The sequence below is a fragment of the Toxotes jaculatrix genome, chromosome 12 (assembly GCF_017976425.1).
Source record: "Toxotes jaculatrix isolate fToxJac2 chromosome 12, fToxJac2.pri, whole genome shotgun sequence".
NCBI lineage: Eukaryota > Metazoa > Chordata > Actinopteri > Toxotidae > Toxotes > Toxotes jaculatrix.
The window spans coordinates 11163079-11183394 of record NC_054405.1 but is presented as its reverse complement, the minus strand read 5'-3'; the positions used below and the strand labels follow the sequence as shown (position 1 = coordinate 11183394).

The 20316-nt window shown below is 41.0% G+C and overlaps 2 protein-coding genes across 6 annotated transcripts; both read right to left on the bottom strand.

Annotated features, from left to right (window-relative positions):
* Nucleotides 1–688: 688 nt before the first annotated feature.
* On the bottom strand, nt 689–5271 carry plp1b (proteolipid protein 1b). Of its 2 annotated transcripts, none has more exons than XM_041051614.1 (7): nt 5190–5271; nt 2988–3174; nt 2730–2886; nt 2277–2454; nt 1950–2023; nt 1653–1718; nt 689–827 (listed from the first exon to the last, which is right to left on the bottom strand). In XM_041051614.1, exons 1-7 carry the CDS (start codon nt 5191–5193, stop codon nt 756–758), a joined length of 738 nt encoding a protein of 245 aa, XP_040907548.1. In that variant the 5' UTR covers nt 5194–5271; the 3' UTR covers nt 689–755. The 2 variants fall into 2 exon arrangements, with proteins under 2 accessions (XP_040907548.1, XP_040907546.1); XM_041051612.1 differs by lacking the exon at nt 5190–5271 and adding an exon at nt 3550–3601.
* A 4648-nt stretch (nt 5272–9919) lies between these two features.
* Nucleotides 9920–19967, bottom strand: nlgn3b (neuroligin 3b). 4 transcript variants are annotated; one of them, XM_041051440.1, is made up of 6 exons: nt 19487–19967; nt 17530–17589; nt 16468–16617; nt 15394–15579; nt 12749–13538; nt 9920–10718 (listed from the first exon to the last, which is right to left on the bottom strand). In XM_041051440.1, exons 1-6 carry the CDS (start codon nt 19965–19967, stop codon nt 9920–9922), a joined length of 2466 nt encoding a protein of 821 aa, XP_040907374.1. The 4 variants fall into 4 exon arrangements, with proteins under 4 accessions (XP_040907374.1, XP_040907377.1, XP_040907375.1 ...); XM_041051443.1 differs by lacking the exon at nt 17530–17589 and adding an exon at nt 15101 and having other exon boundaries at nt 15368–15579; nt 19487–19838; XM_041051441.1 differs by lacking the exon at nt 17530–17589.
* Nucleotides 19968–20316: the final 349 nt, after the last annotated feature.

The window sequence follows — 20316 nt, the reverse complement described above, 5'->3', positions numbered from 1 at the left end:
AAGCATCAACACCTCAGTCACATAAAAACAGCTTATTGTAAGCAGTAACTGAAAAATGGATACACATATTGTTCTTCCCCTAAACAGTGGCATTTAAACAAAGCAATAATTCATCATGAGCGGATGCAAAGTGCATGTGTTGTAAGTGAAAGCAAACAGGGAAATGGGAGGATACACTTAACCTTTGCAGAGAACTTTGGTACATTCAGCTTCATTTGCTTTAGTTCACACACTGTTGATACACAAGATAGTGATAATGAGGCAGCAGCGAAATCATATTCTGAACCAATAAATGCATCAGTGAACACTGAATGGCGTGCATGCAGTTACGATTTGCGCGGCGAGCTGTCATTACTCTTAATTATTCATGAAACGTCATACATCACAATCTGACAACAGCATCGGCACCGATGAAGCCTCAGAGAAAAAAAAAAAGATAAAATGAGAGATACAACCTGCGGGAGGACCATGAACAACAAAGCTAAGAGAATCATCCGGGAGGAGGATTTGAGGAAAAGGCCAGAGCTCGCTGCTGGGTGTGAATCTATCTTCATCTCTCTGTCTGTTGTTCATACAAAACAGTGATGTGAAACTTATGTCTGTTACTGGACATGTCAAAAGAAATACTAGCAGGTGATCCAGGTGTGGAAGTTACTGTTTCCACAAGAGGATGAATGGAAATCTGGTGCCGGAAATGTGTTGACTGTCCATCTCATAGCCGGAAGGTGGGGTTGACTGGGATGAAGATGTTACACTTAGCGGATGCCTTTCCTGCCCAGAAACCGCAAGACTGCGTAGTTGTAAGTGGTGGCAGCCAGATACAGAAACTGCAAAGAAAGACATTAACGTGGAGGGAGGAACAACAGAAGAAATAATGAAAAAAGAAGGTTTGCACATATGTACTGGGATAATTATAAACTGCATGGACAGGTAGATGGGTAACATTCATTTGGCTTCACTACAAAGATTAAGCAAATGATCTTTTTAAAGGCTGGGTTCACCCAAATTACAAAAAAGCCCATATTCACCTAGTGGTGTCATGTCATACATAGTTTGTTTAGTTAGTTTGGAGTTGAACAGGGTTTGAGATATCAATTTCTCATATCTCATATATACTGCAGCCACTACAAATGTGACTGAGGTGACTGGAATTTTGTTTGTGGTGCTCACAATGGAAAATAGCTTGACAGCATCCCTGTTTCTCCAGATGATCCATGTGTTCTGCTCTGAACCGTGTTTGTGGGAAATGCATCTTCAGTAGTTCTGCTAAAAACTGTTCAGAGTAAGGCCTGCGGATCATGAAGAGTGACAAGGACACTGTTTTTGGAGAGAGATGTTGAGCCATTTTAAAAAAATCCTTCTCAAAGCAACGTAAACCAAATTTCATTCCCTGCCATTGTCTTGAGGCAGCAGATAAAATCTCAGGTACAGATAAATATGTCCAAATAAAACCAAAACTATCTTGATGGCTCTACCATTCTTATTCTTATTCTTATTCTTATTCTTATTCTTATTCTTATTCTTATTCTTATTCTTATTCTTTGGGTGAACTTAACCTTTGAATGTGGTTTCATTTCTGGTATTGACCATGAGGAGTTAAAATGTATAAAATTAATTGAAATATTTAACTTCACCAGAAATAAACTGCTCACCAGTGCTAAGAGAGTGACCCCGGCACCAGCAAATGCAGCTATGTACAAGTCATAGGTGACGTAGAACTGCAAAACATAAGAAACACAAGTCAGTTTGATATATATTTAGAGACTTGAACCAAATCCTTGTATGTCTTCGTCATTCCATTGTATAAAAATACTCCCTTGCATACCCGTCCATTAAAAATTTATGATTGATTTTACCTTGATTCTGCTCACTGATTTTAATGGACGGAGGATGCTGACATAAAACACTGAATGGTGTAATAGTAGGGAATATTGGATTCTTCTACTCACTTCGCTGGTTTTGCAAATAGATGCCAAGCTCATTCCACAAGCCTTGCCTGGCATTGCATTCCAAGGAAGCAGACCTTAAAAGAAGACATGACGTAAGAGATGTATCTCTTGCCATTGCTGAATCATAATGAGTTTTGATGCATTTAAGTTCAGACAGACAAAACAGAAAATGAAATTAAGATACAGGCGCAGTTATCTTCATTATTTTATAACTAATTCAACAACCAGTTTTGCATCCACTCCACAGTGATTAATTCATTGCTTTCAAGGACACATTAACATTCTCATCAGGTGGACATGCGGTCAGTCATTATAAGGACAACGCACCATACTGCCTGGCGTCCATGCAAATCCAGCCATGCTGATTTATGCTGGGGGTTGTTTCAGCCAGGATGTTGATGTTGTGGCAGGTCTGCTCCATGTTAAACAAGAAGAAGACTGGGATAGCACTGAAGGCAAACACTGCCAGCCAGATGAAGGCCAAGATGTATGTCACAATGATAAACTGTTGAGATAAAAAGTGCAGTACATAAGGTCAGTGAAATGTGGCGTAGGAGCTCAGGTCTCAGTGTGATAAATGTGCTGTCATTAAATCAGCTATCAACCATAACTCATGATTCTGTGTAGAAATCACAGAAACAAAGAGCACTTCATTGAGGTTAGGAGCTAAAACAAACAAGAATTCAGAATTTTAACAATGGCCTGACGTCACACTTCCCGTCCCTCTCTATCTCCTCCCAATCCCGCCCCACCCTCCCCACCCCCCGCACCCGTTCTTACCGTCAGGCTGAGGCAGCGGCCACACTGGGTGCTCCTGAATTCACCGAAGGTCTGCTTGACAGCGCTCGTGGTGTAGAAACCCTCAGCCAGCAACAGGATACCGTAGAGGAAGAAAAATGATGCCAGGCCGTAGATCACATACTGGAAATATTTGATACTGGGAGAGTCACAGGGAAAAATCAGTCAAACAGTAAAATGAAGCAATTCTTCAGATGTCAAAAATCATAATTTGAGAGAATTCAACGTGGCATCACTCACAAGGAGGCCATGACCTCATAGTCCTGACCGCTGCGAGCGAAGTAATTCTCGACCAGGACTTCGGTCTGGGTCAACGCTTCGTGCCCACAGCCACAAAATAATGCCATGCCAGCATAGCACAGCAAGGTGGCCACCAAGGATGGGTAGGGCACTGCCCCAATGCACCGGATACAGCAATCATAACAACCTGAGGGGGCATAATATATCAGCACACAGGCTGCACACACCGCACATATAATCACACAACACATCTACGCCACGGTGGGGAACTCTTTCACCCTGTGGGGGAACTATGAAAAAGGCCTCGCTCTGTCTGCAAATCCATGAGCATACACCAAACCCCACCAACAGGCAAGAAAGCAACAAAAAAAAAAATTAGACAGCAGGGATAAACAAGAGTTCAAGCAGCGATTCCCGGTAAAGCGTCCAAACAAAAGCAGTCACCACTGACTTCAAGACAATCTCATGCACTTCTTCCAGTGTAAGCTGTGCTGTTGAAGCAGGTAGCAAATATCCACAGTGTTAATAAATGCATTGGCAGAAATGGGATAGAGGAAAGCACCTAAGGCTTTGCAAAGCCAAGGCTGCCTGACCGGAAACATTTGCCGCTTCTGAGCTTGTACTCCACAACAAGAAAGATCCCAGAGCCAACCAGTGATGTACAGTGCTGCCTACAAGGAATTGCTACTGTAAAATAAGCCTCTCTGTGCTGATTTCATCCGTACGTGAAAGCTCCTCTGCTTGTGCCAACACCTCACAGCTCAACCCCTACTAACGCCGGTCCAGCCCTCTTTCTCCAGTGGTCACAGGCGTCACCAGGCAAGTGAGAGATGGTGGTGAAGCACTGGCTTCAGGGCCCCTGAAGAAAGAGCTTCTCTTTGTATGCTGCAGATACAATATCCTTTGTCTTTGCCACGATAGTGGGGGAACAAAGGACAGCGATGTCAAACGAACAAAGGCCACAGTACCAAAATACACATGCTCACACACACACAGTAGTATGTGGTGGCAGGGTTGGGGGGGGGGGCGGGGGGGTCACTAGGACTGTCTCAACACCACTGGCAATGTCACTACTCAGGCCATCCTTCATCCACAGCTGGCTGAGAGTGGTACCATGGCACTGAGTGTCAATGCCGGAGGGGGCTGAGTTCAAGTGTTCAAAGAGTGGGTGGAAGCATAATGAATGGGAGGGGTAATTTGAATATCTTCACAACAACAACAACAACAACAACAACCCCACTCAAAACGATGCTGCTATGAAATCCTCAAGTGCCTTAGGTGACTGTCTCAGAGTGATAAATCATTCTGATAATTTCACAAATTATAGGATTTTAGTTGGAAGGAACAGAGGCTGCGAGTTAAACAAACTGCCACTAAAGTATAAATAGTAACAGCAGGAAGACAGCTAGAGTCCCAAAAATGATGCCTGCAGACGCCCACGCTTCAGCTGTGCCCTGCTACAACAGTGATACAGTGATACAGGCCATCATAGCCTCTATTTGAAGTCAGTGCAAAAGGCACCAGTGCATTTTTCAGTAGATGCCAGAACATCAATCAAGATTGCAAAGCTGTTGAAAAAAAAATGTGCGAAAGTCAACTCAAGTTGTTTGAAAGTGAGAAAAAAATTGTTAGCACAAGTTGTTTGGGTCCAAAGTTCTCATAAAAAGTTGCTAGTTTATACTACTGACACATGTGGGAGTTTCCGACCTCTTTCACATGAGCGACCTGGCATGACCTTGGCATGGTGAGAGTATCTGCCCATCTCTGTCAGCCACTCTAATACCAGCCTAGTTTGTGGTTAAAAGGGGTTAGGGGAGGTAACAAGGAGTTCTTTCTTTATGGAAAAGTAAGCAATCCTGGCTGAGCCCACTTGTTTTCTTTTCAGTCTTCTGAAATCATCATTGTGTGTCAAACTGTGTTAAATATTAGGAACGAGGGCAAAGGGAGAAACAGAGTTGGTCAATAATTCTTTCAATTCATATAAAATGATCAATAATCCATATCTGGACATCAAAATACTTCTGATAAATGAAAACACAGGATTAATTTGCAGCAAATCTTGCCCACAGTGCATAAGGGCAACATGATGTCTAAGGACAGAAAGGACATGTTAAAGGCAACATTAGTAAGTTATTGAAATTCACATTTTCAAATCACATTAATAATAGATGATAAGAGTTATTAAAAATTCTGTGCACTCACCCATGTCCAGAAAGAAGTGTGGGGTTATTGAAGTTTTGCTGGGTGGCTTTGTGACTGTGATATGAGGATATGAGAAACTATTCCCCGCCACTCCTATATGAATCTGACTCGTGCTTTTGTCTCATCAACAATAGATAGACCACATCTCCCCGAGTCACATCTTAAAGTCACAAAGTCCCATTTCAGCTGCCAGTCATTATTTATGGGCTCAGGACTGGGGACAGAGACTGGGTCACAAATTCTGAAGTAAATTCTTTTTCCATGGTATTTGGTGCTAATTAATGTATTTTAGCTGTTTTGACTAATACTCGTGGAGTCTTTTGATTACACTCAAATATGTGGGTGAGTTAGTCCGAATTAGTCAGAGTTTTTGCACACATGCAGCATATCTGCCACAAAGTATGCTAATTTAATTTACACTTTGGCAAACACAAAGTAATTTTCACCTCATTTTAAAAGACAAAAATCTTCTGCTCTCTTTAACTTAATATGCACAATGCAAATTAATTCACACAACACTCAACAACCAACTATCAAGTGGCTTTTGCATGTTTTTACCACAGAGTTCTTAAATTGTCATGCACATTCATTTGGAGGGTGCACGGCTTATCATTAACATTCAATAGCTCATCTGTTTATCGTCAACATGCATGTGTTGTTTGTCTGCACGCACGCTCTACATGTCAGCACGACACAATGAACATCTCTGAGTGTCCTCAGAGTAGCATCTTCAGAGACACACAGGGATAAGAGGTACGCACAGACAAAAGAGCGAAATAAATCGAAACGCCAGTGACTGACATTGATGAAGTTGACTAACAAGGGTGACATTGACGGTCGGGTCCAGCTGCCGCCCTCCTTCCCTCCCTCCCTCATGTTTGACCCAGTTGATGTCAAAGCTGGGTTCAGTATAAAGGGGCCAGTGTGGAGCAGGAGAAAATACCACTTTTTTTTTTTTTTTTTTTTTTGGAGAAGCCCTCATCCTATTTTTGCTATTTTGCACCAAACAACTAGACATAACTGAATGTTATGAAAAGATATCAATAATAACATCATCATATTACATTATATTGCATTAGATTTAAATGAAATGCTAACAATATTCATAACAGACTACTCTTCACAAGTTGCCAACACTATCCCTGAGTTTATTTTGGGAGCTACAGACACACTGCCACTTTACCAGCTGGGCTAAATATAATCATTCATTTAATAATCATCAGGTTGCTTCAAACATCAGGGCATTTGAGGGGACTGATCTGTTGTTGGAAAGAAATTCACTCCCCTTGAGATGGTGGGTTAAAAAAAAAAAAACATAACAGCCTCATGGATTTGTAAATTGTTTGGTTTGAGTTTCCAGGCTGTAGCCTTTTGTCCCGTAAAAACCCTGAGCAGTGACAGATCAAGTAATTAGTATGTAGAAAGGATTAATGACACTGGCTTTGTTAAGCTGAAAGTGAAGAGTGCAGAGGAATGATGCCTTTGAAATCCCTGAGAAAACCATGCAAGAGAGAGAGAGAGAGAGAGAGAGAGAGAGAGAGAGAGAGAGAGAGAGAGAGAGAGAGAGAGAGAGAGAGAGAGGCATTAATTAACCTCTGTACTGTATCTGAATGTGTATAATGGTTGTCAGCTTTCCTTGTGGGATGTGAATAAGCAATAATGTTGACAATCAAAGGACAGGATGAGGTAGGAGGACAAGTTTTAGAGGCTCGCTTGCTTGGGTGACATGAAAAGAGAATTTATGAATAAACTCGATTCCACAAAACCGGATGCAGATGGTGGTCAGGGATGTGAGCAGCTCAGATGATGAATTATTGGGCAACACTTAATAAGACTGCCTAACAGTCGTTAGTTATTGTATGAACTGATTTTAAACAAACACATTACTATGTTGCAAATGCTGTCGGGGTGCATCTATGAATGTATATTTTACATAATCAGATAGAAAACAGTACCTATATCATGGTCAGAACCTTGCACAGATAATGCACTCTTTGTGACTTGTATGCAATTTATGTATCGCATACATGTATGTGATACGGCGCAGTGATCTATCTGAGTCATTGTTTGCTGTGTGGTCGATACACTCGCCAATATTTACGCACTAAACGTGGTAATATGCAAGTGTTGATACAAGGGAGGAGGAAGCCCTGCAAAAATATTTGCACCATCTCCTATCCCTGCTATGGTAATGTGTGTTATGTTATCTTGTGACAAGATGAACAAACAACCATCAAACAAACAAACAACCACTTGGAGGACAAAAACATGTCAGGCTCAGGCAGAAATTAATTCAATGGCAACGACCTGCTGTGGTGAGCGCCTCAATTATTTGTTTTACCGCTTGATTAAGTAAGGACGGACTGAGCTCTTCTCCAACCATGGTGTTTACTTGCGTGCATGTTTGATTGTCTTTCATGATAATCTCAGACTCTGTTGGCTGCATGTTTGAAACCTGGGGATCTGCAACCTGCCACTGAGTTTCAACATTTTCAAAGATAAACCCTGAAAGTGCAGGAGCAGCAGAGCAACAGCAGTTACAGGAACATTAAAGTTTTGCTGTAGGTAGCTGTGCTTAATATTATAACTGATGAGCAAGCATGACAGAGAAACACAGCAGGGTTTGGATAGTCAAGTCATCACCATATAGTATGTTGGCCAAAATGTACATTGATCAGTGTTACATGATCCATTATCCTTTCAAGAGTTTGTTAATATAAGCCACCATAAGCTACTGGTCATACCAGACCACTACTGTGGTGGTAAAACCCTTGAGAGTATGGAATTGAACATGGGTTCAATTTAGTGCTTTTGAACTCAGCTTTGTTTGTCAAAAGAAGAACGTGTAAAAAGTTAAAAAGTCTTGCTTTAAGGTCTGATCCTAAACTAAACTTGACCCAACTCCAATGTATTCCCATTTCAAACCCAACCTGACTCTGTTTATATATTAAAAGAGTCTTTTTTAAATGAGATTTTTTTTTGTGCAACTTGAACACTGACAGTTTGATTGTAAATTCAGGTGTGTTAGGTTAGCAGTGGCTAATGTGGCCTTGGGCTGCTAACCTTAAGCAGAGGTGAGGAGCGGGATACAGAGGTCTGGCAAGCTCACTTCTTTCTCACACCACACCCTGACTTTTTTCATTTTCAGACTTGTAGTCTTCAGCCACAACCAGTTTATCAGATTTCACACAGCCACAAAAAGCTTTATATGACTTGTTTCACAACTGTAGTAAGACTCCCAGAGACCTGTAAACAGGGTTTGATGTGTAAAACTGGTGGAGCTCCTCTTTTACCCTAACTCTAAGATTAACCCTGACGCAGACACTGTACAGCTGAGAACCACATTTCACACAATTATAATCATCACTTGAAACCTTGTAAGGTTTTACGGACACCTTACAGACACTTATTACACCTGCATTATCCATACAAAGTGTGATTAAATCTCAGCTTGTGACAAGACTCATCTTTAGTTCCAAAAATCTTTTAATAGTCGTCTCATTTAGATTAAACAACATCATGATAGATTCAAAGAAATCAAAGCTTCATGTCCATCATGTCCATTCAATAAAGGATGACCCCTGGATATAACTGGGTATGCACAGGGTCCAAACCACAATCTGTAAGTTTCATGAAACTCCTTTTTAAATGTGAATAATTGAGTTGGTATACATACAGTTACAATGTAATTACAGTTATCTTTCAGAAGACCTTACAGTATTCATAAACAAACGACAAATAAAATGTTGGTCTAAGTTTATTCTATACAAACAAGCCAAGCCAAAAGAACCATGAGTTGGTTAGAGTAGGAAAACACATTTTAAGCAATTCTCTTTTTACAGTGAAGCATTAGTTATAGTCCTACAATGTATTAAGCAAAAATTATGGACTGGTGAAACAAAAATATAGCAAGGATACTCAAATCGACTACAATAGATTACACAACACTACATATGCAAAACTGAATGGTTAATTTCAAACAATGCCTAATTTACATTTTTGTAGCGCACTTCTTGCCGACACACCCCCACAGACACACAAAGCCACACGCACACACATACACCCACACGCACACGCACACGCACACACAAGGGTGCTATATTTTGGACTACCAGAGAGAAATATTTTGGATAAACTGGACATTTTTAGCACATGGCCAGTATTTGAGTAAAATTTCAATCCATTGTTGTTATGACTCCACAGTAATTTCTTATGTGAGCGAGTTACAAGGCATTTTAAAGTAATTACAGTAAAAATACATTTTCATAATAAGCAATGAACCATGAGAAATATGTATAAAATAGCTTGATAATAGTAATAATAATACTGCTTTTCGGCTTTTCCCAGATCTCATCTCCACCACGAGTTGTAATGTCACTTTGTCCCACGAGATCAAAATAGATATCACAGAGTAAGAAAAAGCTTCCCATACAAATCCAACTGTATAAACATTATACTAAGTTCTTGCTAGGTAAAGTTCCAAAAAAGCCAACGTGGAAAATGAAATGCACTTTTTTCTTTTTCACTGCCTTTTAAAATGAGTATTATAAAATGACTCTGCAGTTAGACTTCCTATTATGAGAGAGCAAAGGCAGGATGTTGGCGGTTGTACAACTTTGGAAAAGACAGAACAAACATATTCAATCCTATTTTACCTACACATCCTAAATACAGCTTTACATTTCCATGTTTTACGTACGTCACATTTCTCATCTCCGTCTCCTGCCAGGCTATACCCGTGTGGTAGAGTGGGTGCTTGGCAGGCCTGCAGAGCTGTAACCGGCAGGGAAGGTGCTGTATGGACTCATGTTGGAGAGGCCCATCAGGGAGTTGGGAATCATGGTGATGTTGTTGGGGGTCATCAGAGGGATGTCGTCGGGGGAGCGGCGCTGGGTAAGTGAGTAGTCCAAGGTAGGTGAAACGTGAAGAGGATTATGAAGGGCCTCACACTGGTTCCTTTGCTGGGACGACAGGGTCTCATCTACAGTGGTGGTGTGACTCACGTTGTTGCCTTTGCTGTCACGCTGGGGACTGGGCTGCTGGGACGTGTCCTGTCGACTGCGCTTGTCCTTGCGGTAGTACAGAGCGGCGAAAGCCAGGACATTGAGGAAGAGCAGTGACGCCCCTACAGCTATGGTTACACTGAGCTCTGTGGAGTAATCTCTTGGGTTTGGCATGATCAGAGGACCCATCTCCCTTCCCCCTTCGCCGTCACTGTGGGCAGTGGATACAGGAGGCCGACCGGTGCTGCCGGACCTCTTACCATTGGACTGAGTGGGATCCAGAGGGGTGACCTTGGTGGTGGTGGAGGAGTAATGGAACATGTCATGGAGGTTATAGAGATGGGGTACCAGGTGTTTCCAGAAGGCCACCTTGGTGGCACGGTAGTGATCACGGATACGAGGCTTTAGGCCAATGTGCAAGTACAGTTGGTCATAGGGGTCGTACTTAGACCAGGCCACCTCCTCGAAGCGGTTGGCCTTGGTGTGGATGAACTTGGTGTCCTGTGGCACTGGCTTGTTGGGATCCCTACGGATACATCATAGAAAACTTAGGTCATAAAAAAATAACTGTTGGAAGAAAACTTATGGAGAAATGTTGCCTAAATGAGTGATTCAAAACAAGCTAACAAAATTAGCAAACAAAATAAGTTATTGCATTTTTTTCCCCATACACAGTGGAACACAGTTCATTGCACTGGACATTTGTTAGTTAGATATTCGTTTTAATGTGTGATTTGGCTTATATTTGCCACACCATAATGTACGTTGTTAAAAAATATCTGCATTAATGTCGTGATAAGGATTTCAACCACACTGCCCAGCACCTGATAGTATAAATGCAATTTTACAATATGCAAACAGAACAATTTCACCAATTTAAGGCAAAAAAGGAGGTCAACTCAATGTAATATCACTGTCTCTCCTCAAGGGCTCAGCATTTCCTCATTCCTACACACTGACACAGAACCCTACATTGACCCGTGCTGTGTTTCCTCCAACTACAAGGGTCATCATGCACAAATAGTCATTGCAGCTGTGCAGGAAGTCTCCAGCAGGACAGCAGAGGAGTCCTCCACTACAGTGCAACTCACGTACGTATTGCTTATCTTCAAAAACACACAGCAAATCTTTGTCGCTGTATGACAAATTGTAAAGCAAACTGTCAGGAGAGCTGTAGAACTGTACTTTCAACAGTGTGATTTTCCAATGCTGAGTCAGTGTTAGTGCAATCTCGGGTCAACATCAGACCATAGCTTGTCTTGAATAATAAACTCTCATTAGCTGAAAACTGGAAAACATTATGAAACTGAAAAAGTCTCCTTTTGTTCATAGAATACTTTAAAATGTCACTACCTCTAATGAATATGCAATTTACATATATCCCAACTACTTAAAATAAACCTATAGATAGATATATAGAAGGTAGATACATTTTTTTTCTCTCTGTGAAAGTGAAATAAAAGCTAAACAGCCAGAGGGAAAGAAATCTCCACAGTGAAGAGTTCATCTCTGACCAGTAAGTTGAAGGTTTCTTACACAAATCTATGTATTAATACTGTGTATTACAATAAAATATGGATATACAGTATATACATGATATATTTCTGTTCTGATTATTTGTGCGAACCCTGCTTGAAATTACAATTCACAGTAAAGTTGGCTAAGGTTTATGGAGCACATCTTAACTTCAAACATTCTCTATAACATAACCTTTTTGTTAAACAGTGAGGAGCCGCTTTAAACATTTATGTGAATTAAGCTGTGAATTTTAAGATCCATCACCTTTAGGAGGGCTGCCCAGAGTGATGAAAGTATGCTGTGTGCATAAAGGGAGACTTCACAGAAGCCTAAACACAACACTGGCTCTTTAAAAAAAAAAAAAAAGACTTGGCATTTAAAAAGACAAAGCTTTCATTAGATGGTGCGCACAGAATTGTGTGTGCTCTGCAGTTTTCCCAGTTAATGTGACGACACAGTGGAGCATAACCTGATTTTTCTTGCATTTGGTATTGAGAATTATTATCCCCTATTATTTTTGTCCAGCTTGTGGGTGCAAAATTAATCTGTTTTTTTACATGTACGGTGTCGTCACATCAGATAGAGCAAGGTTAAGCGCACCTAACATACAGTTAGCCGTGTCCATTTATAGACTTCTGATGTTTGTCAAGGAATTCCAATTAATTAACAAAAGATGAAGCACCACTTTTCATGTGCAAGTTCTTGTGAACTAACAAAGGAGAAAAGGAGATAAGGCCAGAAGACATGGCAGTGGGAGTTCAGGCTGCACTTAATTAGGAGGCAGTACTTAAGGCTGAATCCTACAGTCCTTTAATCAGGGTGATAAAGGAATTGTAAATGTAGATAGAGGTTTCACATCTCAACACAAATCAGGTCTGCATAACTAAGGCTGGTTATGTTATACCCCAACACTGTGACCACTTCTGAGTCAAGACTAGAATGCAAAATGAGACACCAAATGAGATTCTAATGCATGGTAACTACGTGCAAATAAGGCACATTCATGTTAACATGTACTCTGGAGTCGCTTTTACTCACCCACTCTTGGCAAAGTTGGTCCAATAAGTCATAACCACAGCGCTGAGCATGATGTCATTCCTAGAGAAGTTACAGGGGAACAGATCAGTTGGGCCCACCATGGGAATGCCAAACACGTAAGGCACCTCATCTCCGTGCGCGGAGTCTGACCACACGGGCTTCATTAGGCTCTGGCAGTGGTGGTAGAAGGCGTAGAAGTACGTAGGCGAACCGTAACGGGCGTGTAGGTCAGCCGTCACCACTGAGGGCTCTACCCATTGATGGTCAGTGAACAGAGCCACCAGGGTCTTCCTCCTGGTCTCCGGGTTGTCCTTGTCAGCCCAGTCTGTGTACATGAATTTAATAGTCTCCCTCAGTGTGTCCTTCCCTTCTGGGTAGCCGTACAAACTGTCCACAAAGTCTGACACAGCAAAGTCAAAGTCGCTGCTGGACACGCCATCGTCCAGGTCCATCACGTTCTCTACAAAACGCAGTCCCTCTCCCTGATTAACCCCCAGCATTATATCATAGTTAAGGAACTCGCCCTGCTCCATCAGGATCTCTGGGTCGTCCGGGATGACGTCTCCGTCAATGACAGGGCCGAAAGCCACGCGGTATCGAGCAGGCTGGATGTCTTGCTCCACCAGCTCCTTAGCGCTCTTCTTCTGCAGGCAGGAGACCATGTCCACGGTATCGAGCACATTGCAGCCAACCCGCTCAGCCAGCATGCGAGTGTACTTGACTGGCTGGTAGTTGACAGCCCAGCTGGACAGGGCTGAACCGCTCTGGATGATAGCTCTGTGGAACAAACCTTGGAAGATAAAATTCAGAACAAAAAGACAGAGGACAAAGGCCCAGGAAGTAGTGGTTAGTACTAGCCCACCAAATCATTATTATTAAGAGTGTTCTGAACTACCCTAAGCAAATATACGATTCACTTTACACTAATTGCTATTAACAGTTAAATAAAGGGTTTGATCCCACACAAAATTTAGGTAGACAATAGCAAACAACCCTACATGTGCATACCAGGCAGGGAGATAAAGCAGTACAATGAGTGTTGGTCCTTTGTATTGTTATTATAATGATGAAAAAAGACAAAAAAATACTTGCTTTTCTCTGTTGATCCTCTTATTTGTTTCATGTGGTGTCATTGCCATAATGGATGATGGTGAGTACACGTAAATTTAATGATCATTTGCAGGATTGTTTCTGTGCAGAGGCGCAGAAGTAGGTTTCCCGACACCAGTTACCAACAGAAGTACAGTAAGTGTAGAATCGTTAATACTATGTGTCTAACAAGCTGTATAGCTTACAGTGCTGATGCCAACTGTGCGGTGGAGGGTCTATGCAGGGAGCTGAATATGCAGTAACCCTGATCCTTCAATGTTGATACAGTCAACACGCTGCTCTGTTGAATTGTTTATATGCAATGCGTCACCTCTGTCTCTGGGGATTTTGTATCTAAACCTAAAAATGACAAGTGATATGTATCAACTCGGCTGAGGTTAAGGCATTGCAGTCGCTGGAAAAAGAGTGCAGGGACAGTGTCACATTCTCCCTCCTTTGCTGTCATTTATTTCAATTTTTTTTTTTTTAGGGCAGCAGCTAGCTAGTCTACTTCAAAGACAGCCGGAGATCTTTGTGCATTTGCTGCAGCTGAGCTAGGGCATCAAATACAAACCACACAAAGGACAACTGCCGCAGCCTCCCTGGCATTGATAAAAACGCACAATTTCTGCCCTTCTTGTGATTCTGTCCAGCATCAATGGGAGGACCAGGACAATAATACATAAAGAAAAGAGGTTCAGTTCCTAGTGGGCCACTCCTATTGAAATACACACCTTTGATTCTTGCAAGGAGCTCTGGATAAGTGTTCACGAAATGGCATATTTTAATGTTGCAATTTTTTTCCAGTGGATATCAGACCACTTTCCTGAGGTTATTGTACACTATGTATAATTAAATTACAATAATGAATTTTTACAAAAAATATCAGAAGAATTTTTTTTCTGGTTCTGCTTCATCCTCACACCAAACTGGCCTTTGGTGAAACATTGCATTCATCCAAGGTTTTACAATTATAGAATGGCAATATACCAAAATCAGTGGCTGTTTTGATATATTTTAGACAACCACACAATGCAGGTACACAAGAGTAAAAAAAATGTGACACTGAAAGACTGAAATATTGATCTGTTGGAACGCTAAAAACCGATTGGACACAGGTGAACGTGATGACATGCTGAAAACTTTATAATGCCAGTAGCCCTCTTTAAGAGTCTCACATTTTAAGAGGCAAAGCTTTTAGGCTGATTAGATTGAGTAGAGGGGAACAAAAGCAATCACTTACTTAACGAATACCCCCTTTACCCTATTCCTATATCACAACACTTCATCTTTTGGAAAGACCATTTAGATCTGCACATGAAAGAAGCAAATTCCAAAATGATTAAAAATGATTGTTAAAAGATAAATAAATAAATAACATTGACATCTTCAAGATAAGAAATTAATTTGATTGAAAAAAAACCTGAATCTTCCATTTCAAAATTTGTAGATTTTGACATTGCTTTTACATTGGTGTATTTTCCTTTACATTATTTGCTAATCAAGTTCATTAGTAATATCAGAAATAACTGAGATGGTAAATAGAAGATTTTTACCCTCTGAGTGGTGGGACAACGTCAGCAGACTGACACAGGATGCACCGATCCCAGATCCAAAGACTGTGATGCGGCCTGGGTCTCCTCCGAAGTAACCAATGTTCTTACTGATCCAGCGAAGAGCTTGAATCTGGTCCAGGAGTCCATAGTTTCCTTTTGCTGCCTGGTCACCAGTACTGAGGAAGCCTGAAGTATATAGAGAGGTAACAGAGCTAGTACTGAAATAGAGATCTACAGTATATGTCACAGCTTTGATCTGAAGTTGTAGCCCAGCAGGGCACCAGAATGAACTGACACCTTGTCCCCTCAGGTGCAAAAATGCCTTTGCTCTCTCCCACTGTGTCCCGACTACTTTAGTCAACTCCTTGTAATAGTCTCTGAGCTGCAGTGCCCCTTAGGAAGTGATCAGGGCTCTGCTCAGCAAATCTGAATGCTCTTCTGACTTCATGTCATTCAGCAGGTAAATAAATAAATCTTTCGCTTGTGCCTATTTCTTTAAATGAATTTCCTAAAACCGCACAGAGGTCGCTGGTGCTCTTGCAATTCGTGTCATTACTTATTGCCTTGTCTGGTCTCATCTGAACAGCATATTGTTTTGAATGCTAAGCACAGGAAAATGAAAAAACGTTGACTTTGCGAATGCTTGTGAATACTGCACCCCCCTCCATACTGTATTTAAATCATTTTTCTTTCAAGAATGGCAAAGGCTGATAATCTTGTACAGATTAGATAAATCCATCCAAAGGAAGATAAATTATGTTTTCAGAATGGGTACAAAACCACTTGTGTGCAACAAGGGCAGGGCATAAGGAGTATTTACGTCGCTTTTCCTCTGAGGACAACATTTGTATGCAAATCAAGCTATGCTATGCTACCAAGACCTTGGTTACCCATATTTTCTCATACTACTTCACATTTTTCTGTCCTGTGTCTACTTCTTTTTATTGGTTGATAACAGCAGCATAAGTGGAAATTAATGACCACTATCACAGTTTATTCTCCCAGGGTTAAACAGTGCTAAATACCCCATTTGAAACACCATTAAAAGTTACCACACAGAAACGTTGTAATGACCTAATATTCCAATTCTGTAGTTGAGCGTGACGACAACAACATTTCCATAACTGGCCAGTACGCTGCCGTCCATCATGTTCCCAGTGCCCTCCATATAGGAGCCTCCATGGATGTAAACCATCACAGGTCGGGCTTCAGAGTCTCTTATATCTGCAATGTCAACACATACACACACAAGCTGAGCAAACAACTGCAGAGGCAAGAGTAATGAAACAGAGAATTAATGGAGCACTGTTACTAAAACTTTATATCCCAACTGTTCAGTATGAGGTATGGGTAAAGACTGCTTAGAAAAAGATGCTTAGAAGCAGTGGTAGGCCTGTGGTTCGGAAGCTGTAATGATGTTCAGAAAATGCATGGTAAATACACTCTGACAAGGGGTGTATGAATAAAATGGTCAAATATAATTAATAACAGTTTTAGAGTGCATTTAAGTGCTCGGCCAAGCATACTTGTGCTCTGTACCGTCTGAAATTCTCTGGATTAGAGACTGAAAGAGAAAATTTGACTTGTGATTTGACTTGTGGTTTGATCTCAGTTGAGAGGAAAATTCTGTAATTTTACAGTTCAACATATAATATGCATGCACAAGCCTAAAAAACAAGTTTTCTATGTGCAGACTTGAATTGAAAAGTAACTCATAGAGCTCTTGTTATCTACTGGGATGAGCTAAAATAGAAAGAGATTTTTTTTTTTCTATAGAAATAGAAAATCAATGTTTCATGTTTTCGGACCAATTTGTTATACAGACTAACAACTGGCTTTAAAAGGGACTATAAGACAGATAAGTAGATAATGCAATCTCTGGATCAATGTGCGTGGCAGCAGAGATGTAGCACTTACTTAAAGGATTGCAACAGAGCTCAGTTCAAGAGATGAGGTGCAGTAACAGCAAACTTATGTAATCAGAAATGAGATAACAACATTTTTCTTATACCACTCAAAATAAAAGAACCCCCCGTGGTTCCTCAGGAAAGTAAAAACTAAGGACTGTAAGATCTTCATCCACCAAACTCAAACTAAAAGAATCCATGCAGCAAGACTTTGAGCTCTTAAAAATACCTTCAGATATATGAGTCTCAGCATGTGAGAAAGCCGCCCCCTTTTTCTTGTGTTGGCTCCCTGGGATTCACATAAGGGAAAAAAAAAATGAAATACAGAATTCAAAATAGCAAGGTTGACTGTTCTTCTTATTTAATGTATGGTTCAATCAAACTGACAGAATCAGGAAGAAAAAGGATCCATAAATGATAACCAAAAAAAAAGAAACCCATTTACATGCAGTATGTAACTGCTTTCTGACAAGATGGAGATGACATTATGTAAAATCTTGATGTATGACACAGTTACACACAATGATAATAACAAGAGCTGTTATTCTGTTTTAGGCAAGTAAACAAATCCTTATCCCTTGTTGCATTTGTAGGAAATGGCACATTGTGCATATGTGCACACACACATGGACATACGCACACTGTTACCTCTGAATGGTTGATTCTCTGCATAATTATACTGACCCAGCTGCCTCATCTTTGACTGGAGCAGTACATCTTGGTTCACTTTATTTCTCTGTATCTATATATTTACACAAATTGTCATGATTCTTCCATTAAACCACTGCAGGATAATTACTGAAGATATGAGGTATATGGTTTCTTAATGATTCATTAATAAACTTTGACTTGAGTGGGGCATCAAGCCACAAAAATCAATATTAAACAGTGAGAATCTCAGAAACACACTCTGTAATTTGACATGGCAAAAATACTAGTGGAAATAGGCGAAAGCGAAAACAGCAAAGGTTTCACATTAGTGAAACAAATAATGAAGCCACAGAAAGCTCAAGGAGTATATTAAATAAACAATGGCTGAAGAATATGAAGAAATAAAAATGTATAGAACCAGTTGGTTATGTCCTTTGAAATATAAATACAAATGTGAAATTTAATTAACCTGTTTGTATGCCAGATGACGAGGCCTTTTAGTCAGCACTCAGACCAGGGGCTTTATAAAACGTGGGCTGCACCATTTTGGACAGCTACCTCTCAAGCAGCCTGTTTATCTGTTGTTGCTACGCTACCATAGAAAAGCCAGTCAAAGAGTGGCGTGTTACATACACAAACTAAACACGGTTAAACTGTGAATGCTGAATGTTTTGTGTTACGCTGAATGCAGAGAGGGTGGGAATATATTCTCAGGGGCCATGTTCAATTGGTGTATTGAAGTAACCTGAATTAGAGAACTCTTGTTTGTCAACACCAGATTTAGAGAGGATACAGCATTACTGTGGTGTTACATTGTTCTGCTAATCTACAGATTCGCAGCAGAGAGACAAAATATTCCCTTGCTAGCTCATTTAACAGTTCTATTAGATGCAAAAATAGGAAGGGATTCAGCAAACAATAGGCAGTTGACTCCTATACCTCACTAATTGCCTCCCCAACAAACACACTGCCTGAATAATGCAGTGATTCAGTAAAATATAAATTAATTGTAATTTTTAAAAAACACAGAAAAATGGCACTGCTGCCTTTACTAGATCTCCTCAGTAACCCTTCATGATTACCTTTGATGCCCTGTGGTGACAGGCAAATATGCTGGGCTCATCATTTTAAAAGCTGAAAATTATTGCTTAGTTTAGATGGACCAATACTTGAACAACACCTTACCTCAGCAATTTTTTACTGGATGTCTATTAGTGAGAAAACAAGCACATACCCTCTGTACACGTTCAGCAGAATCAGGGCAGTGTCTTCATTTGCCACGACTACCAAAATATGACTAATTTCCTGTCTATCAATGGGAACATGGGATTGTTACTTCAAATGGAATATGATTACAACTTGTGAGTCCACGATGACACTGCTTTGGATGGTAAATCAGCCCATGGTGGCAGCAATGACATGAGAAGTGGTGACACACATGCTGTATGGTGATAACAGGACGACATCAGGGCCACGACGACGGTGATCAATGGACATGGAAAGTCATTGCTGTCCATTTTACCACACCAACTCACCATCCTCTGTCGGAGCGTAGATGTTTAGATATAAACAGTCCTCGCTCTGATCCTGAATATATGTGGCTACTGTGTCCAAGTTATAGGTGAACCATATGGGCATCATGATCTCTGGCACGGTGTTGTGGATGTTCTGAGGGCACACAGGCATGAAGTGGGTAGCATTCTTGATACCTGACCAAGAGGAGGGCTGCTCGGGGGGCATGAAACGCTTCTCACCCACAGGTGGAGCAGCATAGGGGACCCCTAGATACTGATCAACGGGCCTGAGCACCTCGCTGGGCACAGGAACCCTGAGGCCTCGCAGTTTCCCAAACTGGGTGGTGACTGTCGGGTAGAATTTCTGGCTCGTTGCCTTGGTGAATGACCAGCAGGAACATAATATCCACCAAAGAAGAGCACAGTGGGTGATGGTTACAGTCCCTTGCTGATGTAGCAGGTGTGCAGGCAACAGATGGTCTCTAAATGTAGCCAGCCACATGGTCTGGGCAAGACAGTGCCCTCTGCACAACACAAATGCACACTGTAGTGTCTGCTCAGTCCCACTGTACTGACCCTGTCAAACAGACATCACTCACTGTGCCTTTGACTCCGATGGTTATCAAATCCAAATAGACCTCAGGCAGGTATGGAGCACCTCCACTTCCACTTTTCATTGCAGTGAACACAGATCTGAAAACAACATGATTAGAAAAATGATCATCAATGAAACATCAAAACTATGGACGAAATTTTGATAAAAAAATATTATCTTCCTGCATCTTGGGGCTCTTAATACATATTTTCATATCAGCTTATACTTCAGTGCTAATAACATTTTGGGACAAATT